This window comes from Adiantum capillus-veneris, chromosome 7 (assembly GCF_014529385.1).
Source record: "Adiantum capillus-veneris isolate H3 chromosome 7, ASM1452938v2, whole genome shotgun sequence".
In the NCBI taxonomy this organism is placed as follows: domain Eukaryota; kingdom Viridiplantae; phylum Streptophyta; class Polypodiopsida; order Polypodiales; family Pteridaceae; genus Adiantum; species Adiantum capillus-veneris.
In genome coordinates this window covers 38,786,527-38,811,470 of record NC_140937.1, presented here as the reverse complement: position 1 = coordinate 38,811,470, position 24,944 = coordinate 38,786,527, and the positions used below count along the sequence as shown (strand labels likewise).

General features: G+C 46.7%; 1 protein-coding gene across 2 annotated transcripts in view; it reads right to left on the bottom strand.

The window, feature by feature from the left end:
• Positions 1–4,568: 4,568 nt before the first annotated feature.
• Positions 4,569–24,944, bottom strand: part of SHOC1 (shortage in chiasmata 1) — a 103,521-nt gene continuing 83,145 nt past the window's right edge. For both annotated transcript variants that reach the window (XM_086515809.1, XM_086515810.1), the window contains exons 6-9: positions 7,858–8,391; positions 5,893–6,895; positions 5,170–5,657; positions 4,569–5,081 (exon numbers count right to left, since the gene is read on the bottom strand). In XM_086515809.1, coding sequence (XP_086371935.1) covers positions 5,001–5,081; positions 5,170–5,657; positions 5,893–6,895; positions 7,858–8,391 — 2,106 coding nt within the window. In that variant the 3' untranslated portion in view covers positions 4,569–5,000. The remainder of the gene's footprint in view (positions 5,082–5,169; positions 5,658–5,892; positions 6,896–7,857; positions 8,392–24,944) is intronic.

Genomic DNA, 24,944 nt, shown 5'->3' with positions numbered 1-24,944 from the left:
AGTGCTCCGCTACTAGACCGTCATGATCGTAAGCCCTCCTGGTCCTCATCCTGTCAATGGCTCTCTTTACCATCTCAGTAGTAAAGAAGGTGCTCGTAGGTGGACATGGCTCTGTAGGATCTGGAAGGGGATCCTGCCCAGGAACCGTATAAAACGATGTCGCATATTGGCCCCACACATCAGGAGAAGTAATCACTGGGGGAGGGGAGTGCTCATGGAAGAGTCGCCATGCCTCGCCTGAGTCTCTACTCAAGAACAACTGATACAAGTCTCGCTCCATCTGGGCCAGGTAAGCTCGTTTCTTCTTTCGCACAAGGCGTCGGAAAGCAATCCGCGACTGTCTGTAGGTGATGACTCCTAAATGAAGATCCCTCTGAAGCTGGGCTCTCATCTCTCTGCACTCCTCATCATACCAACTATTCTGGGGCATGCTCCCAGAATGTCGCCTCCGATCCGGTTGAGTGTGTGGGTATGCCTCTGATGCTGCATCATGTAGTGTCTCAGTCAGTAAAGTAGTGCACTCCTATACTGAGAGGCCTGGAGCAACTGTGCATAGACGATCCCAGATCGCCTCCGTATAAACCGAGTCAGTCTCTGGTGTAAATGTATAACGGGTGTGTGACCTGCCTCCTGATTTCTGGGCTGTACTAAAACTGAAAAGATACGGACAGTGTCAAGAGAGCATGATCCACTGCTACGCCCACTGGTCTGGCTCCCACTGTGAAATCCTGAATACAAGGAATAAAGCTCGGCTGTGTCATAACATAGTCCACTGTACTGGCCCCATGTCTGTGTGGAAAGCATGTGAAGCCTGCTGCTCCAGGAAACCGCTGTAAGCCATTAAGTATGGCTAGCCCATGTGTAGTCGTCATCTCCGTGAGGTATCTCCATTACTCAGTCTGCTCTCTGTCATGTGAGCATCTGTCAAACCCCAACTCACCCACATCCAACTCTCTAAGCATCTCATCTGAAGTGTCGTAGAAGACTGTCTGACAGTTGCCCGTTCGAGCATTGAAGTCTCCTAGGAGGATGATATCACCATCCCTAGAAAACTCCCATATATCATCATCTAGAATTGAGAAAGGAAACTGTCCTCTGGATACAGCATATACTGACGTACTGGGGGGGAAGTAACATATAGCAATATATAGAAATCGACCTGTGCCAGCTCTCAGCCTCACCCACATGTATCTAGCCTGATCATCTCTCCGTACAATATGTAGTAGTGGCTGTAGCTCCTCCCTAAACAACACCGCTACTCCTCCTGAACCTCTACTCCCATGCTCAGATCTCGTGACTGTTCTGTGGGCTGTCTCCCATTTGTATCCCACCACATGTGGCAACAGTTGGCCAGGGGCCTGGTGAGTCTCTGAAAAGAAAACAATGTCCTTGTCTCTGAAACTGTCCTCAAAGGCACCAACATCCAACCTCATAGACCCATTACAATTCCAAGTCGCCATCCTCAATGTGGTCCCATAGGTCTCGCACCGTCATGTAGAGCGCCGCTCTACAATCACCACCCAACCATCTCTGTAAAAGGCCATCTTCCCCTTCTCCCTTGCCGCTTGAATCTCGGGCATTACTTCTCTCATATGCGCAAGTTGTGAGAGAGTGAGGTCATCGCCTAAGAAAATACCTGTCTTCTTGAGAGTAGGTCTCTTCCTCAAGAATTCCTCCTTCTCTTCCAATGAAGGGAAGCGTAGTATGAGAGCTCTTTTCTTTGAAGATTCTCCGGGGCCCTCACTCTTCTTGCCCACTCTCCATGCCTTTGTGTGTGAAGGCTTCTCCACCCCCATCATTGATGTGAGGCTTGTGACCTCTTTTTCCACATTGTTTATGTCCTTGAGGCCGGTTACCCTCACATGTAGAGCCCGCATCCTCCTTCTTTGTTCCTCTTCGAGGGTCATGTTGATAAGAGTGGGTGTACAAGGAGCTTCCTTACCTTTCCCTTTCTTGGCAACCTCAATCCATTTTTCGGCCTCCTCTACTTTCTTTTGCGTTTCGGATATGACCGCGGCCCATGACTTCTTCTCCTCATTGATGTTGTCAATTTCTTCCCTCAAAGAGGGCTGAAATTCCCCCTCTTCAAGCCCATTTTTTGACCGTGTTTCCAACACTTCTTTGTGGAGGTCCAAAATGCTATTCTCCAACGTGGCGATCTTGTTGAGAAGATGATCCTTCTCGTCCTTCCACCTCTTCTCCTTTTCTTCATTTTCTCGGAGGAAAACGGTCTTCGCGTTCCTCCAATCTTCCATCTCTTTTCTCCATGCTTTCATTTCCAATTCAATGATGGAAATTCGTTTGGAGTGAAGCATATATTTGAGTTTGCTTGTTGCCATAGGTGAGGTTGGGGATGACATGAGAGAGAGAGAGAAGAGAGGATTGATGTTTCTAAAGTGCAGAAAATGCAGCTAACCCTAAAACGCAGATCTGTCCAACAACCCCCCCCCCAAAAAAAAAAGGTCGCGAGCCCTAAAAACAGGTCGCGAACCCTAAAATACAGCAGCAAACCCTAAACGAAAGCATGGTAAAGAGAGAGAGAGAGATGGCGTGATGAGAGAGAGAGAGAGAGAGAGAGAGAGAGAGAGAGAGAGAGAGAGAGAGAGCACAAACGGGGGCCCAATCAACCCTCTCAAGGGTCCCCCACACTGTTACCGATGTGGTAGTTGCTTTCGATTGCGTAAATGGATGTACACCGATGCAATACCTCAATGCAAGACTCTCCTCGACTCTATAGATGATGTGGCTGCGGTAATTCTTTGTGATGAAGCACCTCTGAGAATGCTTTGATGCGCCAATGAGGTCTGGATCGATGAGGGTTGCGGATGGCCACCACACGGTAGACCTCATGCTGATTTGCACACCCGATGCAAGAGGATTCAAGGGCTCAATGTTGGCTGCAAAAATGCAGATCTGATCTTGTCGCGAATACAACACTGAAAACACAGCTGAAGATGGAGCGGATGATGGGCAGCAGATGAGGTCCAACTCGAGGGCCATGGGGCACAAGAAATGAAATGAAATTAAATGTTATATTAACGTCTTCAAAAGGCCAAAGTGACCTATGAGACCAGAAAGTTACAATGTGGTGGATCTGATACAAAGTCAGAGTAAAAAACTAACTAACAACATAACAAAACAAAACAAAAAACACTATGGGATCCTAGACTCGTCGATGTGAACTAAGCAAAAGGGGCAGCTTGCCGGGATAGCTAAATCACAAGAGAGAGGGTGACAGATGGCTGCTAGAAGCACTTGGAAAGAGCTGCAGATGGGGTGATGCAGGGATGGAAAAACGCTTCCAAGAGGAAGGGAAATCCTACTCTAGAAAACGTCAGAGAGGGGATCTGTCTTGAGCGCCAAAAACTTGTGAGAACAAGCGAGGAAAGGAGGCAAATTTATGTCCTTTTTGCCTTTCCCTTTCTCATGCACATCTGATAGGTTATCAGGACACATATGCTTTCTCTTATTGGCATTACCACTAGCCTGAAGGGGAAACCACTGATAAAGGAGGTTGTAAGACAGGCTCTAGACATTCTAATTGCATATGACCAAATTGGCCACAATGGAAACAAGCACCAACAAATTTACCCCATATTAATCCAAAGGGATGTTTACCAATAAGCGCATCCCTAAAATTAACATATATGCCAGAGGGATTAGGCATTTTGTATCCCACAATAAACAAAATCTGTTCGAGTTAGCATCTGTTTTGGGAGGACGAACTACCCATCGGGAGGACGAACTACCTATCCCAATCATCTCTCATAGGCAGTTCGAAAATCATTGTGAAAACATTTCCTAATGCAGTGCATATCATCTGAGAGTTGAGACTCCATGGGTTACCTCATATACACACAGAATTACATACGTATGTACATACATACATACAGGTACACACACATACACATTACACACATCAAGAATTGGTAAGCGGAGATGCTACTAAGAACCGTTGGAAAACTTTAGGGTTCTTTGGAGACATGGCCAGGGTCTCTGATATCACCAACTTGAAGCTCAAGGCCAAGCTCAACGCCACGATCAATGCAAGCAAAAGGTTCATAGAGCACTTAAAGACTCCGAGTTATTTGGAATGGCCTGGATAAAAATGTCCCAAGCTCTTATTTGTTATCTCCACAAAGCTCTACAAGAAAGAGCAAGATACCCCAAAATCAAAGTGCCTATGAAAAACACCAGCTGAGGAAAATCGGGGTGCCTTAACACGATGACATTGCGGAAAAGGACTTGGAGCCGGGTCTCACTGTGCACACTAGCAATTTTTGTGAGATCTACTTAATATCTTAATAGAGTGGTCATCCATCATAGTGAGACGACTCCCATAAAAATTGAAGAGCTACAAATCCATTCGTATTTGTTTGTATTAAGAGCCTAGAAAACATACTAACCAATCAAAAATCACTCCCTCTTCCTCGCGAACGTGCACTCTCACCTCTTTAAGAAATTTGGTGAGTGAGAGTTCAAGCTTTTCTTTTCACGCTTTGTGCAGGACCACCTGGATTATTTATTTAACTCTTAATACTACTAATATATTAAAGCACCAGCGGGACTCGGCTCTTAATCACCCCATTATTGCATGAGTTGAAAGTTTAACTCTAGAGCCTCAAGGCAAGATAGCCCCTGTAATGTAATGACCTTAATTTTCTCCACACAAGACATGGGAAGTGATAAGAGTCAAAGTCTATAACAGCCAAGAACATTTCTATCTTTCGCCTCTCAATAGACACCTTTGCCTAATAAGATCTGGGAACCATTTGTAAAAGCAGACTCAATCTTGTGTGTATACTATCTCTGATGTCTTACTATGGATAAGCACGGTATTGTATCGATTTTTCTTGAAGACAGAAGCCCGGTGCCTCATAACTAATATTGGAGCGAATAGTAAGCCTCAGAAATATATATGTACAGACAATGCAAGTTCACAGATCTCAACATAATTATGTGTTCCTTGATTAATTCTTTCAGAAAAGGCAAGAAGGCTTCTACTTCCTACTTATATCTTGTGAGCTTTCCCAGACAAGACGGCTCTGACCATCATTGCCTTTTCTTGCGAAGGAAAGAACCTGCAAAAGGGAAGGCGTCTTTTTAAAACCCTAGCTTTTAGCAAGGAGTATTTGCATGGTCTGGAAGCAATTTGAAAGGATCGTTTACCTTCTTGGATCTTTTATCATAAGGAGTCCACGAAGCACAGAGTCTTTTTGATTGTGCAGGACCTTTGTATGAATTTTGGTTTGTGCGTGGCAAACCTCTCTTCAGATTTTTGTAAGTCTTTCTTTGCATATTGGGACCCTTGCAGCTAACATATTTTTGCGTACATGCATCCAGTTGTGTCTCTCTTTGAGGGCTAGCAAATATGTCCATGGAAGAATGCCTCGCAGAAGTTGATTCAGACTGGTCTCTGCCCTCGTATCTATATTTGTCCAAAATGCTGGGTTTCAGGCACTCTTGTCTCTCCCATGGGCACTTATTCAGGCGCTTTGAATTAGCAGGTGACTCAAAATCTAGCTTGCGTTTGAGGTGTTCTCTTGTTTCGTTTGCGAATTCCATAGGACATTCCTTTTCAGAGTGTTTGTTAATGTCGCCTTTCAACTTGTAGTCAAAGAGATCTTCCAAATCCATCTCCAGTGCCTTCTTGTTAACTGAAAAATAGAGTACATAGAAAATAAAAAGTTGTCATCTGAACTGAACCCAGGCTTCTATTGTACCATTTACTGGCCGACACTGTATCATCTGCTTAAGACAGTGATCTGACCTTGTTCATTATACATACTTGCACTAAAGTGAAGTTTTTCCAAATGGCCTGAATTGTGACTAAATTCAGGTGCAACATGACTCTTTGAAAGTTCTGATTACTAATTGGACAACAAAACCAACCTGTCTTTTTTTTTAATGTAATCTCTGGGTCCAATTCAGGGCTTAGGAAAATATCCACTGGCGAGTAAAGTGATGTATGTGGAGAGTTTCCTGCATTGAGGTCAAGCCAAGAATCTTTTGTGACTTCGGCTGCAGGTGACTTCATGTAGCTTCTTGCTTCATTTACGGGTTGAATGGCTTTCCCCACCTTACTGGAATTTCTTTGCAATATCAGGTCAATTGTTCTCTTCAGCCTCTTATCATGCTCGTTTGGAAGAGTAGTGTTTAAGGGTAATGGCGATTCAACAGAATGAACCCTTCTCTTTGTGATATGTGTACTTTTCAGGCAGGAATCCTCCTCATCATTGTCATTTTTTTCTAACCAAATGTCATTTCTCAGCAGAAGATCATCATCATCATCATCTACAGCAGTTTTTCTTAGCCCTGTTCGGAGGTGTCGCTGCTCTTCTTCATCAATCAAGTGATGTTGTTTGCGCCAAATGAATCCCACCTTAGGTGAGCTTTCTTTGAAGCTTCTTGCAGGCCAAATCTTTTCTATCTTGGATTGTGTTGTGATCAAGTGACCACCTGAGCATACGCTTTTTGCTTCTTTGTAGATAGCTCTAGAACTTCCACTTTGGGCCTGTTGCTTAAATAGCAATAAGCTCCTTTCACTCAAGTCAAATAGCTCAGTGAGTTTAAGCTGTTCCTCAACTTTTAAAGACATGAACTGACGAAGTTCAATGCCACATGATAGTATTGCATGAGCTGCTAAAGCATTGATTGAAGCAAATGATGTAAGGAATGATTCTGCCAAGGGCTCTGCTTCCAGCATAGCAGGAACTGAGCTGGTTTTTCTCAACCTTTTCATCTCAACGATGCAATTAGCAATGATTAAATCTGTGCTGGAGGAACTGCCAGATATGAAGCATTGGAGCTGAAGATCCAAACCAATAGCTGCAGCTTGCAGGTAGCCAAAGATTTGCATAGCCTCTGCTATAAATTCAGGCTGCCCTTCAAAAATCTTCAAGCAACATGAATAAGTTCGTAAATTCCTTGATTCTGCAGTTAAAGAAGCATGAATATCCAACAATACTGAACACAATATACTGAGAGCTTGTTATGCTTAAACTTGAAATCAATTGCTTCCAAAAAGCCTTCACCTCCTGCTGCCTTGTATTTGGGTGTGGTAATGATGTTTAAATGAAGACCATATTATGCTTAAACTTCAAAATCAATTGCTTCCGACAAGCCCTCACTTATGCTGTTTTGTATTTGGGTGTCGTAATGGTGTGTAGATAAGAATCATATCATGCTTTAACTTCAAAATCGTGCTTATTACAGAATGCCCCCAATTTGTGTTGAGTGGTATTAGTGTGTGCCAATACAAAACAACCCACACCCCTCCCAAATTAAAAAGAAAAACGAATGTGCGCTCCATTCATCGATGTACTCTCATGGTTCACCTGTACATGTGGTATGTTAAACTGTTCTGCAATCGCTTCCCACTCACTTCAAATTTCATACCATTTTCTGTGTGCTAGGGTCATCTATATACATGACGAGCAACATGCAGAAACCAAAACTTAGATGGGAAACATCTCCCCTAGCAAGAGGGTACAGTGGACAAGAGAAATCCACATTGCAGCAATAGATCCACGAAGCTCTGAGGAAATCATACAGAGAGAGAATTGTCTTCAACAGGCCTTTTTCTAGGGCAGCAGTTCTTTTAGTTGGCCCTACCCATGCTTTTGAACTCAGCGCCTTTAGTCTTTTTGTGATAGTTTCCATTTAAGAGACCTTTCATTTGAGCAATTTGAGGTCTTCTATGATTGTTTCTAGCCTTGTGAAATGGCTCCACCCATTTTGGGTAGGCATATCATTGTTGTAATTAATGCAAACTAGATTTCACTAAAACGTTTGCGTGCATGTGCATATGTTTCTCCGAAGAATATGCCAAAAGAGAAAAAGACCAGATATATTTACCATGATGCATGTTCTGAAAGAAAAACTAAGAGCTTTCATGATATCGTTGGTGATGCCTTCAATACATGCTAAAGGCATAATCTGATCCAAGGCAGGCTCCCTGTTTGGAAGCTTCTCTTTGATATACCATATTAAGCAAACTGTAGAGCTCAATATCATGTCAATTGGAAGAGAAAGATCTCTTTCAACAACATTCATCCCCTCTTTTTCGAAAGCAAGTATTTTCTGATAAGTGCTACGCTGACCACCCAATAGATAGTTGTAAGACTGATTTATATTAACAACAATGTTCATCTCACACTGCCTGTAAGCAAGTGGAACATTGGAGAAAATGCCAGTGGATGGAAATATAGAAGCACTCGTACTATCAAGCTCCAACGTATCTGTAGACTTCCCAAAAGCATGCATTTCCAGATCAGGCTTATTGTGGCTTGACGTAGACCCCTCCATTGTGAGTGCCTCTTGCACTTTACTGCTTAACTTTTCAGTATTTTGCAGTGCAGGTGTACTGCCCTGATCTTTAGGAAGCAATTCCTGTCCATGGCAAGGGTCAATATTAGCGTTCAGAAACAATGATGCTCCCTGAAAAGCAATCCAAATGTTTTTTACAGAGGTTACTACCAACTATATTCCAGTCAACCATTTGAAGTGCCACAATGGCTTCTTTCCTTTTCTGGAGCTTTCAGCAGGCAAAGTTAGATGTCACTTACACTAAGCAGTAAAACTGGGCCCCCATGTTGAAACCTTTATGAATATATATTTCAGTATGAAGTCTTTTACTCTAGCCACGTAGGAAAATTCTTTTGTTTTCAAGAAGATAAACTAAGCATACCTTTTGACCCAGACTAGAAGATATTCTTTTAAAAACAGAACAAACTTGTACGTAGCTGAAATATGTTGAAACAATCTCCTTGAACAACACTGTTCAGTTTGATAAGAGTTAGCACCACAAGCTAGGAATGTGCACACTTGTTCCTTTTGCTAGTTAATATAAACATTCCATGCACGTCATGAATTGTGACAACAAACGAAATTTTCAAAAAGTCTAAGAACTACAACCAATCTACCTATCAAATAAAAGGAATACTGCACCTACATAAAACATCACATCAGTCAGAGAACATCGTAACTTGAAATTGAAAACCTACCATCTGTGTTCATAAATTAAGACAAAATCAACAAACAAAGAACCTATGCCTTGAAGTAGGGTTACATCCACCAATATATACAATTGCAATTAACGAGGTTGCAGAATTTTGTAGAAAGTGTATACTCAGGTCAAAATATCAAAAGTTATATTTTGACACAGAAATCTCAAGTTGCAACTGTACTGTTGTCACTTTAGTTTGAAAAAGGGTGACATGCATGAGAGTGCTTCCAAAAACCCAGTCACGAGGAGAAAAACAATTTATCATCAGTATGAAACCAGGTAGAGGAAACAAAAAACTATGTCTTCTTGGCAAGAGAACGGTGATGAAGCGATGTCTATTGTCTTCTGTCTAAGTGGTGCAAAAGAAACACATGCCGGAGGAAAGATGGCAACGGTGCAGACTCGCTGCCAATGCAAGCCCTCCCATCATAGCTCACCAAAGAAACATCTTTGTCTTATAGGAAGTTTAATTTGCCAGCCCCAAAGCAATTAATCTCTCCATCGAGCAGCGAATTTTTTGACCCGCCAAGCCTTGTTGACCTTGTCAACCAACCAATCCTTTCGTCCAATAAGAGAGTGAGACATGATTTGCAGAATGGTCTCCAATGCCTTTGACTTTCCAATCTTGCCAAGGCCAATCAACATACAAGGCAGGGAGGGAGCACATGGAAAGAAGAAAGGAGACCACAAAGTTGCTCCCAAATACCTCGAGAGTCGATACCCACAACGACATGACATCGTTGTCATGCTCTATGAAAAGAGCACAGTTGGCGGCAGCCTGCATTGTGGCAACATGGTATTCAAGAGGCAAACAGTACCAAGCCTTGCCACACGGTTGAATTGTTCGCAAAGGGTCTCTTTACCAGGCTAGTCAATAATTCTAGAGGTGGCAAGGACCTCAGATTGTATAGAATTTTCTACCTCTCTGCAAGAGGATGGCTTCCAAGCAAAAAACTTCTATACCCCTTGCCATGAAAGCACCAAGCATGTGAAGAGGATTGCTTACATTTGAATGGCCAATTCCGCTTACAATATGCCACCATGGTGCCTCTATTAGAGTCTTGCCATTCGAGAGACCTATCTTGCATATGGAATACTCAGCAATAGAAACCAATGGCTGATGGATCAACAGACATTTCGTGAGAAAGGCTTTAACACCTAGCTATCACACATCTCCATAGATTTAAATGTTATGCCACCCGTTCATTTAGGGGTGGATATGTGCTCCCACAAGACCCAAACCATCCATGACTTGAGATTATTTTTCTTCGAAAGCATGGAGCAAATGGGTTGACCGACTCTAGAAAAATTTCAGCATGCGAGCAAAGAGGATTGCTTACATTTAAATGGCCAATTCCGTTTAAAATATGTCACCATGGTACCTCTATTTAGAGTCTTGCCATGCGAGAGACCTATCTTGCATATGGAATACTCAGCAATAGAAACCAATGGCTGATGGATCAACAGACATTTCGTGAGGAAGACTTTAACACCTAGCTATCATACATCTAAATAAATCCAAATTGTTATGCCACCCGTTCGTTTAGGGTGGATATGTGCTCCCACAAGACCCAAACCATCCCTGACTTGAGGTTATTTTTCATCGAAAGCATGAAGAAAATGGGTTGAACAACTCTAGAAATTACTTCAGAATTTCAAGGTAGCAAGGGCATGAGATCCAAGATAGTAATTGTTTAACACTAACATCCACACCACCTCAATAGCGAAAGTGCCTAAACACATTACGTTTGTGTACTACATGTCCCTACCACCCCAAGACCTGCAAATCCTCCTCTTTGAAGCTATTAGGGAAAAATTTACATATGTTTATGCGTAGACTAGACACAAGTGCTTAGAGAGACTAAACTTGCATTGCATTGTCCAAATTTGCTTTGTCTGCCGTGAGGAACATAAAAGAAACATTAGCCAATGCTTGGCCTACATGTTGTTGTCCAAAAGTAAGGAAACTCCCACAATATTATTAAGCATTGCCAAATGAGAAAAAATTGTTGATATGGGGAGAGTAGAAGTGGCCAAGAGGGATGAGACCAGAACCTTTCCATTCGGAACGAGTCAATTATATAGGGTTAGTGATACCACCATTCACCACAGCACAATAGGTGGAGCTTGCACTTCTAGTGTGTATGATATTGGGGCTAGGGCAATGAAAGACCCGCTAAGTTAATCAAAGGCTTTTTCCAAATTTAGTGGAACCATCACAACCTGTTGATTGTAGCTCCATGTCCAGTGCAACTGACACTATCGCCCTGCTACAAGTCGCCTGTCACAAGATAACTGATAGTCCTGGTGTGAGTAAAGCCACTAAACAAAAACTACTCTCTCACACAAGAACAAACCAGGTATATATAATGCAAAGACACCCCAATGCTATTGCTGCTCCGAAGAAAGAGGCTGACGAGGGTAAAAGGGCGGGTAAGGTTGCAAAGGGCCAAGTGTATGTTGCAGGTAAGTACAAAAACTTGAGGTGGAGGGTACATCTGAAATGGCATATACCAGCTCCCTATGCTAGAGAAGAAGCTGCTAGATGGAGGGTATGAGAGGATGTAAATGGATAGCCACAAAAGGTGCCCAAACCATAGACTGATGGCTGCAGAATGGATAGCTGTTGCACATAAGGAGCTAATGAGGGCGGAACAAACTGTGATGATGTCGATGCCTGATGTGTAGAATCTACTAGTGTAAGCTCCTCTAATCCCATATTGTGTGAAGTACCACCTTGACAACCCACTACCTCTGAACTGGCAAAAGGAATACCCACTGACAAAATCTCCACTAAGAGGGACATGGAAGCAAATGCAGAAGAACTGGTAATAACCGGTGCACCCTCAACTAGCACCACTAGGCCTCCGTTGGCAACAACAAGAGAACTTAATTATATACTGGAGAATCCTCCACTCCATCCTAAGTTCCTGCCCAAGTATCTGCTAAAGTTATAGCATCTCAAGTGAATAGCCCAATGTGATCCCAATATTTATTTTGTCACTTATTTACTTATTTGACAAGATTCAGGGTATGGCAATTCTCTGAGGGGGTACTTAAGGCCCCTAGGCTAGTATATAAGTAGCACCTAGCTCCCATTGTATAATAATCTATTGCCCAGTTGGTTGGTTCAGTAGTCTCTCATCTCTCTCTCTGAACGGGCAAGCAGGACTGGCGGGCGAGCAGATCTGTGGCGGGCAGGTCTGGCACGAGGCTGAAGGTCTGTGGCGGGCTGAGCGCGAGGCTGTGACAGGTTTCATGCGCTAGGGACAAGCAGCACAGTGACTCTCTCTCTCTCTCTACACACTCAGTTCGAGCAGCGTGCAACATTCTGTGGGCAGCGTGCAACATTCCACAGGGCAGCGCTGCCTGTGCATTAGGGTTTCGGGCAGCAGGGGGCAGCACGCAGGGAGCCACAGCAGCAAAGTGACACGCGAAGGCTTTTCGAAGCAAGCTGCAGCAGCGTGTAAGGTGCTCCAGCCAACAATTTCGTAAGGTGCTCTCTCTCTCTCTCTCTCTCTCTCTCTCTCTCTCTCTCTCTCTCTCTCTCTCTCTCTCTCTGTGTGTGCTCCCGCTGCCCCCTGCCCTGCCCCCCCGCGCATCGCGCGATGAACCTGCTCCCGCTTCCCCTACGCGTAGCATGTCTTATTTTACGCGTAGAAAGTCTCACATCCGGTATCCTCTCCCCCCCCCCCCCTCCCCCTCTCTTCTTCTACGCGTCCGCTACTAGTGTGGGTGCACACGTATGTTTACGGACTCCTTGGCGGACGGCGATCAAGCATGAGGAAGCTGAACGATAAAGCCGACCCCTAGAGGATGCCATTCAAAAGTGGAAAGAGGAAATGACGGAGATCATTACCAAGATGAACCGCAGTCTCTTGGGCACAATAAACATGCTCGAAGAACGCGTGCTGATCCAAGAGAGCAAGATAAGTACGCTGGAGGACCGAGTGACGACTCAAGAGGAAGAGATTGCGTCGCACAACAAAGATCTCGCCGAAGCACGATCAAGAAACACACTGGAAGAGGGCGAACTGGAACCCTCAGTAATCAAAGAAATCAACACAATCAAGGAGCAAGTACGGGCCATAAAAGAGGGAGAAGAGCAACACAAAGAAATGATGACCTCTTGGGTGGATGTTCTTACCAAAACTCAACAGAAGGCGGATGAAGCCGAGAAATGGATCAAGGTGGCCAACAAAGCAAAAGGCAAGGAGATAACGCCCACGTCCACACCCACTATCATTAATCAAACACTAGAGGAGGAGCAAAGGAGACGGGTGCGCGCTTTACATGTGAGAATTTGCGCTCTTAAAGACAACGGAAATGTGGACGAAGAAGTAAAGGAACTCATAGCCTTGATGGGGGTTCATGAGCCGACGCACACAAGGGCATGCAGAGTGGGCAACATAAAGAAAAATGGAAGCAGCGGAGAAACCTCAAAAGAAAGAGCACTCATCCTCCGTTTTCCCTCCATGGAAGAGAAGAAGTCCTTCTTGAAGAAAAGACCAACTCTTAAAGAGACTGGAATCTTTCTCGGGGATGATGTCACCCTCGCGCAGATCGCTCATATGCAGGAAGTAATGCCGAAGATTAGAGCGGCAAGGGGAAAAGGCAAGATCGCTTTTTACCGAGACAGAAAAGAGGTAATACTGGAGCGACGCTCCACATGACGGTGCGAGACTTATGGGGCCACACTCAAAGTAGCTACCTGGAACTGCAATGGATCTATGCGTCTTGATGTGGGAGCTTTTGAGGATAGCTTTACTGGAAGAGACATCATCTTTTACTCTGAGACACACCAGGCCCCTGGGCAATCCATGCCTCACATCAGTGGATAGAGGTGGGAGACAGCCTACAGACAGGAGACACGCTCAGAGCACAGAGCGCGGGGCTCGGGGGGAGCAGCAGTGTTATTTAGAGAGGATCTGCAGCCACTGATACACATAGCCCGCAGGGACGAGCAGGCTAGGTACATGTGGGTGAGATTGAAAGCAGCTACCTAGCTATTTGCTACTTTCCCCCGAGTACATCAGTTTATGCATCACCCAGAGGACAGTCCCCTTTCTCTATTTTGGATGATGACATATGGGAGTTCTCTAGGGATGGTGACATTATCATCCTAGGGGACTTCAATGCTAGGACTGCCCATGACCAGGCAGTGTTTTATGATACTTCAGAGGAGATGCTAAGAGAGCTAGATGTTGCAGAGACGGGCCTTTCAAGATTATCACACGATGTGGAATATACTGATTATGGGCAACACCTGATAGACATGGGCACTGCACATGGATTGGCCATCTTGAACGGCCTACAAAGATTTCCTGTTGCGGGAGGTTTTACATGCTTCCCACATAGACATGGAGCCAGCACTGTGGACTATGTCATGGCACACCGAATCTCATCTCTAGTATCATGATCTCACAATTGGGCCCAGACCGGTAGGGGTGGCAATGGATCATGCTCTGGTGTCGATGACCATCTCTTTCCAGTTCAATGTATCACACAGGCCACGGGTAGCAGCCCCTACTCGCTACACATTCACACGGGAGACGGATTCTGTATACATGGACGAGATCTACAGACGCCTATGCACTGAGGACCCGGGGCGACCTCTGGAGGAGCTAACTACTATACTGACACAGACATTACATGAGGCAGCAGCAGAAGCATACCCACACACTCAGCCTGAGCAGAGCCGCCGATCAGGGAGCATGCCTCAGAACAGCTGGTACGATGAGGAGTGCCGCCAGACTAGAGCCAGACTTCAGAGGGAGGTGCTTTTGGGGGACGTCACTCACAGACAGTCACAGATTGACTTCTGACGCCTGGTACGGCGGAAGAAGAGGGCTTTTTTGCCTCAACTCGAGCAGGATCTGTATCAGCTATTCTTGAGTCAGAACTCGCGTGAGGCATGGCGGCTCTTTCATGAACAATCCCCCCCCCCCCCCTGCTATTTCCTCCACAGAGACCTGGGGTCAGTACGCATCATCTTTGTACACAGTACCTGGACAGCTGCCCCTCCCCAACCCCCCCGACCCATGCCCACACGTGCTTTTTTCACCGCTGAGATGGTGAAGAAAGCTATTGACAGGATGAGGACTAGGAGAGCATATGATCATGATGGATTAGTCGTCGAGCATTTCATGCATGCCAAAGACCTACTAGCCGAGCTCCTAGCAGTTATGTTTAACCGTGCCATGTGTGAGGGCCTACAGGACACTTGGAGCCTATCTACCATCGTACCTATCTTCAATTCAGAAGACCCCATGGAGCGTGGGAATTATCGCACTATTGTGATTGGGCACACACTGGCATGATTGTATGAGTCCATTCTTGAGCAACAACTGAGTAGATGGGCAGAGAGGGAAGGAATGCATGCAATTGGGCAAGCAGGGTTCAAGCAAGGCTTCTCTACTCATGACCATATCTTGACACTCAGGGCCATCATCGAGGAACGCAGATCTCATGGGAGACGGATCTATTGTAGCTTTGTGGACTTCCGCAAAGCTTTTGACGCAGTACCCAAAGCTACACTGACGGACAGATTACAGGAAATGGGAGTACCCACAGAACTCATTTGGGGGATCATGGCATTGTACAGATCAGTAGTAGGGCATGTACGCACCCCGGAGGGACTTTCTACACCGGTTCACTCCACTATTGGGGTGAAGCAGGGCTGCCCGCTCTCTCCTACTCTTTTCGGTATGTATGTGGATGAGGTTTCTGACTACATTGACAGCGATGCGGATAAAGGTGCACAGTTGGCAGGGACATGGATTCCACTTTTGTTATATGCTGATGATATTGTGTTGATCTCCGAATCCCCAGAGGGAATGCAACGTCAATTGGATGCTTTGCATAAGTTTCCCCACGAAAGTGGCTTGTCTGTCAACCTTGGTAAAACCAAGGTTATGGTGTTTAATACCACCCCACAGTGGGTCAGGAGGTCAGCACCTACATTCACATACGGCCAGGAGACTATGGAGTACACAGACGCTTACACTTTACCTTGGAGTGGTTTTTAGCGGACCTACATTCTCACTCAGAAGAGCAACAGAGACCAGACTGACTAGAGCCCACGCAGCATTGGGTAGATTGGAGAGGATGTGTTCGCAGGTGCAGTTTCAGGAACCCCGGACGAAGCTCTAGCTCTTTGACACCTTGGTGGCTTCAGCATTGCTCTATGGGGCTGAGATATGGGGACCTTCATTGGATCACCACGGGAGGCCGGGTCGCACAGACGGATGGGGGAACATGGAGAAACCTCTCGTCTCTATGATCTCTTGGCTCATTAGAGCCAAGGCATCAGTACCACGGGCCATTATCCGTGCAGAGCTAGCCCCCCCCCCCCCCCCCCCCCCCCCCCCCCCCCCCCCCCAGTGGTGGAGGCGCTCACCAGATCAGTCTCCTTCATAAACCGCACATGGGAACTTCCTAGAGACAAATATGCTCGCATAGCACTTGAGTCCTCTCGAGATTTAGCCATACAAGGAGATACAACATGCTGGTATGGGGAGATGACATCATGGTTTCAGGTGCATGGGTTCAGCATAGAGAGGCTGCCACCATTCGAGTACTCATTGGATGCACCATCTCTCATTCTTACACAGTCAAAGATCACCAAGCTCATCCGCCAAGACCTGACCCAGCTAGACACCAGGAGGACATGGATACAACCAGCACAAGAATTGGGCACGAAGATGGCTTTCTACAGAGACCACCTTCTCTAGTTGACAGAAGATGGTATTGTGACGAGACCCAGATACATGGATACCCACTTGTCTCATGGGATACGATGTGCTATTGGCCAGCTACGCACATCGTCTCACCAGCTCCGGATTGAGACTGGGAGATACAACGGAGTACCAGCAGAGGCCAGGACATGCCCCTTGTGTGACATGGAGCCTGAGACAGAGCTACATTATACATGCCGCTGCCCCATCTACTACGAGATACGAGGCCACTTCCATTGCTTGTTTAGAAAGGGTTTTGGACCACTCTCAAGAGTAATGGGATACGAAGATCAGAGATGCCTTGGTTTGTTCTTGCTCGAGCTGCACAAACACAAAGAAAGCCTGATAAATGGCGAGGCTAGCCAGTCTCAAAGACGGATCACAGAATTCTTCAGAGCAGACACGGGACAGCCGCAAGAGCCACTCCCACAGCAGAGCTCCCCCTCGTCTCACCCCAGAGGCACACTGATCGACCGAGCGATTGAACTGGGGAAATCCTGGCGCCCGCGACTGCGAAGGACTACATAGCATCGACGGAGGCTACGTCAGAAGATTCGGAGCACGCTGGCCGGGCATGCACGACGCCCGGTCAGACTACTAACCATGGAGGAAATTGATGAGATTCGACCGATGCTAGATCTTTTGTGATCCAGCTATCCCAACAGGCCGCCCATTTTTGCTTAGTTTTTTGCTTAGCTCACATCGACCAATCTAGGATCCCATAGTATATATCTTTGTTTTGTACTATTGTTAGGTTATTTATTTTTGTTACTCTGACTTTGTATCAGATTCACCACCTTGTAACTTTCTGGTCTCATAGGTCACTATGGCCTTTTGAAGACATTAATATAACATTTCATTTCATTTCTCTCTCTCTGCACTCTTGATCATATTATGACACTCAGAGCCATCATTGAGGAGGGCACGTCACATGGGAGACGGATTTATTGTAGCTTTGTGGATTTCCGCAAAGCATTTGACATGGTACCGAGAGCTCGATTGATGCACAGACTGCAAGAGATGGGGGTGCCCATAGTGTTGATTTGGGGGATTATGGATCTATATAGATCAGTGATGGGACATGTACACACCCCGGAGGGGATATCTGATTTAGTTCACTCCACCATTGGGGTGAAACAGGGTTGCCCATTGTCTCCTACTCTATTTGGTATGTATGTTGATGAGGTGTCTGATTAAATTGACAGAGGGTGATAGAGGTGCCCAGCTGGAAGGGACGTGGATCCCATTGTTGTTATATGCTGATGATATTGTGTTGATCTCTGACTCACCAGAGGGTATGCAGTGACAGTTGGATGCATTACACAATTTTACAGAGGAAGTGGATTGTCTGTAAACCTTGGTAAAACCAAGGTTATGGTGTTTAACACCACACCACAGTGGATTAGGAGATCAGCACCGACTTTCACATATGGTCAGGAGATTGTAGACTATACAGATGCATACACTTACCTTGGGGTTGTTTTCACTGGGCCGAGGTTTTCTTTGGGGAGAGCAACAGAGACTAGACTGACTAGAGCTTATATGGCCTCGGGAGGCTTGGAGAGGATGTGTTCGCAGGTTCATTTCCAGGAACCTCGGACAAAGTTATGGCTCTTTGATACTTTAGTAGCCTCAGCTATGTTGTATGCGGTGCAGATATGGGGACCTTATGTAGGCCAAGATGGTTGGAGACGTATGGAGAGGCCCTTGGTATCTATGATCTCTCGACTGATCAGAGCTAAGGCCTCCGTACCCCACGCTATCATTCGAGCAGAGCTAGCTGCCCCTCCTATGGAGATTGAGGCGCTTACCAGATCAGTCTCCTTTGTGCACAGCTTGTGGGACACTACTAGAGACAGATATGCTAGATTGGCCCTTGAGTCTTCTAGACAGTTAGCTCTTCAGGGGGACACTTCATGCTGGTATGCACAGATGACATCATGGTTTCAGACGCATGGTTTCACCATGGACAAGCTGCCCCCTTTCCAGTACTCTCTTCAGGCACCCTCGATGTCTCTTACACGTGTGGAGATTACTAGACTCATTCGTCAGGACCTGATCCAGTTGGATACCAAGAGGACATGGATAGAGCCGCTGCATGAGTTGGGCACGAAGATGGATTTCTATAGAGAGAATCTTCTCCACCTCACAGGAGATGGGTTTATGATTCGACCCAGCTACATGGATACACATATGTCTCATGGTTTGCGGTGTGCCATTGGTCAGATACGCACATCCTCACATCAGATGGAGATTGAGTCTCGTAGATTCAGAGGGATACCATCAGACAAAAGGATATGCCGTTTATGCCAGCTAGAGCCAGAGACAGAGCTACAGAGCTACATTACATATGTCATTGCACAGTGTACTATGAGATTCGGGCCGTTTCCACTGCTTATTCAAAGAGGGTTTCGGTCCTTTCTCTAGGGTCATGAGTTATGAGGATCAGAGATGTCTTCTGCTATATCTATTTGAGTTACACAGATATAGAGACACTTTACTGGAGAGAGCTAGAGAGAGACAGTCCCAGAGACGGATTACAGATTTCTTTTCACTAGATATGGGACAGCCAGAGGAGCAGCCATCACTATAGAGCTCCGCCCACACTCATTCGACCACTACCGGCACTCTCATCGATCGAGCACTGGAGCTACGGAGATCCAGACGGCCACGATTGAGAAAAGGGGCTACACAGCATCGACGGAGACTACAGCAGAGGATTTGAGCCATACTCTCTCGACATCCAGAGTGCAGATGAGGATGGATTCTAGAAGTAGTAGTAGTATTTTTGTTCTAGTCTTTTGTACCCAGACATGGTATCAGATTCACAATTTTGTAACGGTTTGGTCTCATAGGTCATTTTGGCCTTTTGAAGACGTTAATATAAAATTTCTCTCTCTCTCTCTCTCTCTCTCTCTCTCTCTCTCTCTCTCTCTCTCTCTCTCTCTCTCTCTCTCTCTCTCTCTCTCTCGCAATGTCTCCCTGCCCCCTGCTCTCCCACTGCCGCTGCCCCTGCCCCTGCTCTCCACCCGCGCGCTGACCTTGCACCACCGCCCTCTGCTCCCCAGCACCCGTACCCCCCCCTGCTCGCGAGCTGTCCCTGCACCCCCGCCCCCTGCTCCCGTCCTCTGCTCACCCGCGCTGCACCCTGCACTCCCACCCTCTGCTCGCGCGCTGCCCTCTCTCTCTCTCTCTCTCTCTCTCTCTCTCTCTCTCCTCTCTCTCTCTCTCTCTCTCTCTCTCTCTCTCTCTCTCTCTCTCTCTCTCTCTCTCTCTCTCTCTCTCTATATATATATATATATATATCGCGCTGTTAATTTTCATAATGCACTAACCTTTTAACCCCCCATTTTTTAAGTCTATCGTTTGTTAAATTCTAAGTCTTTTAAGTCTCTCTCTCTCTCTCTCTCTCTCTCTCTCTCTCTCTCTCTCTCTCTCTCTCTCTCTCTCTCCTCCCCCCCCCCCCCCCGCCACACCCTTGCAGACGGCGATCAAGCATGAGGAAGATGAACAATAAAGCCGACCCCCTAAAGGATGCCATTCAAAAATGCAAAGAGGAAATGATGGAGATCATTACCAAGATGAACCGCAATCTCTGGGGTACAATAAACATGCTCGAAGGACGCGTACTCATCCAAGAGAGCAAGATAAGCACGCTAGAAGACCGAGTGACGACCCAAGAGAAAGACATCGCGTCACTCAAGAAAGATCTCGCCGAAGCACGATCAAGAAACACACTGGAAGAGGGCGAACTGCAACCCTCAATAATCGAAGAAATTAACACGATCAAGGAGCAAGTACAGGCCATCAAACAGGGAGAAGAGCAGCACAAAGAACTCACGACTTCTTGGGTGGATGTTCTTACCACAACTCAACAGAAGGCGGACGAAGCCGAGAAATGGATCAAGGTGGCCAAGAAAGGGAAAGGCAAGGAGATAACGCCCATGTCCACACCCAACAACATCATTAATCAGACACTAGAGGAGGAGCAGAGGAGAAGGGTGCGCGCTTTACATGTGAGAATTTGCGCTCTTAAAGACAAAGACAATGTGGACGAAGAAGTAAAAGAACTCACAACCTTGATGGGGATTCATGAGCCGATGCACACAAGGGCATGGAGAGAGGGCAACATAAAGAAAAATGGAAGCAGTGGAGAAACGTCAAAAGAAAGAGCACTCATCCTCCCTTTTCCCTCCATGGAAGCGAAGAAGTCCTTGAAGAAAAGACCAACTCTTAGAGAGCCTGGCTCTTTCTCGGGGATGATATCACCCTCTCGGAGATTGCTCATATGCAGGAAGTAATGCCGAAGATTAGAGCGGCAAGGGGAAAAGGCAAGATCGCTTTTTACCGAGACAGAAAAGAGGTAATACTGGAGCGACGCTCCACATGACGGTGCGAGACTTATGGGGCCACACTCAAAGTAGCTACCTGGAACTGCAATGGACCTATGCGTCTTGATGTGGGAGCTTTTGAGGATAGCTTTACTGGAAGAGACATCATCTTTTACTCTGAGACACACCAGGCCCCTGGGCAATCCATGCCTCACATCAGTGGATAGAGGTGGGAGACAGCCTATAGACAGGAGACACGCTCAGAGCACAGAGCGCGGGGCGCGGGGGGAGCAGCACTGTTATTTAGAGAGGATCTGCAGCCACTGATACACATAGCCCACAGGGACGAGCAGGCTAGGTACCTGTGGGTGAGATTGAAAGCAAAGACAGGCAGATACCTCTATCTAGCTATTTGCTACTTTCCCCCGAGTACATCAGTTTATGCATCACCCAAAGGACAATCCCCTTTCTCTATTTTGGATGATGACATATGGGAGTTCTCTAGGGATGGTGACATTTTCATCCTAGGGGACTTCAATGCTAGGACTGCCCATGACCAGGCAGTGTTTTATGATACTTCAGAGGAGATGCTAAGAGAGCTAGATGTTGCAGAGACGGGCCTTTCGAGACTATCACATGATGTGGAATATACTGAGTATGGGCGCCACCTAATAGACATGGGCACTGCACATGGATTGGCCATCTTGAACGGCCTACAGAGATTTCCTGTTGCGGGAGGTTTTACATGCTTCCCACATAGACATGGAGCCAGCACTGTGGACTATGTCATGGCACACCGAATCTCATCTCTAGTATCTAGGATCTCACAATTGGGCCCAGACCGGTAGGGGTGGCAATGGATCATGCTCTGGTGTCGATGACCATCTCCTTCCAGTTCTGTGTAGCACACAAGCCACCAGTAGCAGCCCCCACTCGCTAAACATTCACACGGGAGGCGGATTCTGTATACATGGACGGAATCTACAGATGCCTATGCACTGAGGACCCGGGGCGACCTTTGGAGGTGCTAACTACTATACTGACACAGACATTACATGAGGCAGCAACAGAAGCATACCCACACACCAAGCCTGAGCAGAGCCGCCGATCAGGGAGCATGCCTCAGAACAGCTGGTACGATGAGGAGTGCCGCCAGACTAGAGCCAGACTTCAGAGGGAGGTGCTGTAGGGGGACGCCACTCACAGACAATCACAGATTGACTCCTGACGCCTCGTGCGGCTGAAGAAGAGGGCTTTTTTGGCTCGACTCAAGCAGGATCTATATCAGCTATTCTTGAGTCAAGACTCGCGTGAGGCCTGGCGGCTCTTTCATGAGCAATCCCCCCCCCCTTCTATTGCCTCCGCAGAGACCTGGGGTCAGTACGCATCATCTTTGTACACAGTACCTGGACAGCCGCCCCTCCCCAACCCCCTCGATCCATGCCCACACGCATGTGTCTTTTTCACCGTTGAGATGGTGAAGAAAGCTATTGACAGGATGACGACTGGCAGAGCATATGATCATGATGGCCTAGTCGCTGAGCATTTCATGCATGACAAAGACCTACTAGCAGAACTTCTAGCAGTTATGTTTAACCGTGCCATGTGCGAGGGCCTACCGGACACTTGGAGCCTATCTACGATCGTATCTATCTTCACATCAAGAGACCCCATGGAGCCTAGGAATTATCGCACTATTATGATTGGGCACACACTGGCACGGTTGTATGCATCCAATCCATTCTCGAGCAACAGCTGAGTAGATGGGCAGAGAGGGAGGGAATACCATGCAACTGGGCAGCCAGGATTCAGGAGAGGCTTCTCAACTCTTGACCATATCCTGACACTCAGGGCCATTATCGAGGAAGGTAGATCTCATGGGAGACGGATCTATTGTAGCTTGGTGGACTTCCGCAAAGCTTTCGACACAGTACCCAGAGCTAGACTGATGCGCAGATTACAGGAAATGGGAGTACCCACAGAACTCATTTGGGGGACCATGGCATTGTACAAATCAGTAGTAGGGCATGTACGCACCCCGGAGGGACTTCCTACAATGGTTCACTCCACTATTGGGGTGAAGCAGGGCTGCCCACTCTCTCCTACTCTTTTCGGTATGTATGTGGATGAGGTTTCTGACTACATTGACAGCGATGGGGATAAAGGTGCTCAATTGGCAGGGACATGGATTCCACTTTTGTTATATGCTGATGACATAGTGTTGATCTCCGAATCCCCAGAGGGAATGCAACGTCAAGTGGATGCTTCGCATACGTTTGCCCACGAAAGTGGTTTATCTGTCAACCTGGGCAAAACCAAGGTTATGGTGTTTAATACCACCCCACAGTGGGTCAGGAGGTCAGCACCTACATTCACATACGGCCAGGAGACTGTGGAGTACACACACACTTACACTTACCTTGGAGTGGTTTTTAGCGGACCTGCATTCTCACTGAGAAGAGCAGCTGAGACCAGACTTACTAGAGCCCACGCATCATTGGGTAGATTGGAGAGGATGTGTTTGCAGGTTTAGTTTCAAGAGCCCCGGACCAACCTCTGGCTCTTTGACACCTTGGTGGCCTCAACATTGCTCTATGGCACCGAGATATGGCGACCTTCACTGGATCACCACGGGAGGCCGGGTCGCACAGACGGATCAGGGAACATGGAGAAACCTCTCGTCTCTATGATCTCGCGCCTCATTAGAGCCAAGGCATCAGTACCACGAGCCATTATCCGAGCAGAGCTAGTGGCCCCTCCACTAGTGGCTGAGGCGCTCACCAGATCAGTCTCCTTCATAAACCGCACATGGGAACTTCCTAGAAACAGATACGCTCGCATAGCACTTGAATCCTCTCGACAGTTAGCCATACAAGGAGATACAACATGCTCGTATGGGGAGATGACATCATGGTTTCAGGCACATGGGTTCAGCATAGACAGGCTTCCACCATTCCATTACTCATTGGATGAACCATCTCTCACTCTTACACAGTCAGAGATCACCAAGCTCATCCGCCAAGACCTGACCCAGCTAGACACTAGGAGGACATGGATACAACCAGCACAGGAATTGGGCACGAAGATGGCTTTCTACAGAGACCACCTTCTCCAGCTTAAGGAAGATGGTTTTGTGATGAGACCCAGATACATGGACACCCACTTGTCTCATGGGATACGATGTGCTATTGGCCAGTTACGCACATCTTCTCACGAGTTGCGGATTGAGACTGGGAGATACAGCGGAGTACCAGCAGAGGACAGGACATGCCCCTTGTGTAACATGGAACCTGAGACAGAGCTACAGTATACATGCCGCTGCCCCATCTACTACGAGATACGAGGCCGATTCCATTGCTTGTTCAGAGAGGGTTTTGGACCACTCTCAAGAGTCATGGGATACGAAGATCAGAGATGTCTGGGTTTGTTCTTGCTCGAGCTGCGCAGACATAGAGATAGCCTGATGAATGGCGAGGCTAGCCAGTCTCAAAGACGGATCACAGACTCTTCAGAGCAGACACAGGACAACCGCAAAAGCCACTCCTGCAGCAGAGCTCCCCCTCGTCTCACACCAGAAGCACACTGATTGAGCGAGCGATTGAACTGGGGAAATCTAGGCGCCCGCGGCTGCGAAGAACTACACAGCATCGACGGAGGCTACGACAGAAAATTCGGAGCACGCTGGCCAGGCATGCACGACTCCCGGTCAGACTACTAACTATGGAGGAAATTGATGAGATTCGCCAATGACCGATGCTAGATCTCTTGTGATTCAGCTATCCCAACAAGCCGCCCATTTTTGGCTTAGTTTTTTGCTTGGCTCACATCGGCCAACTTAGGACCCCATAGTATATATCTTTGTTTTGTACT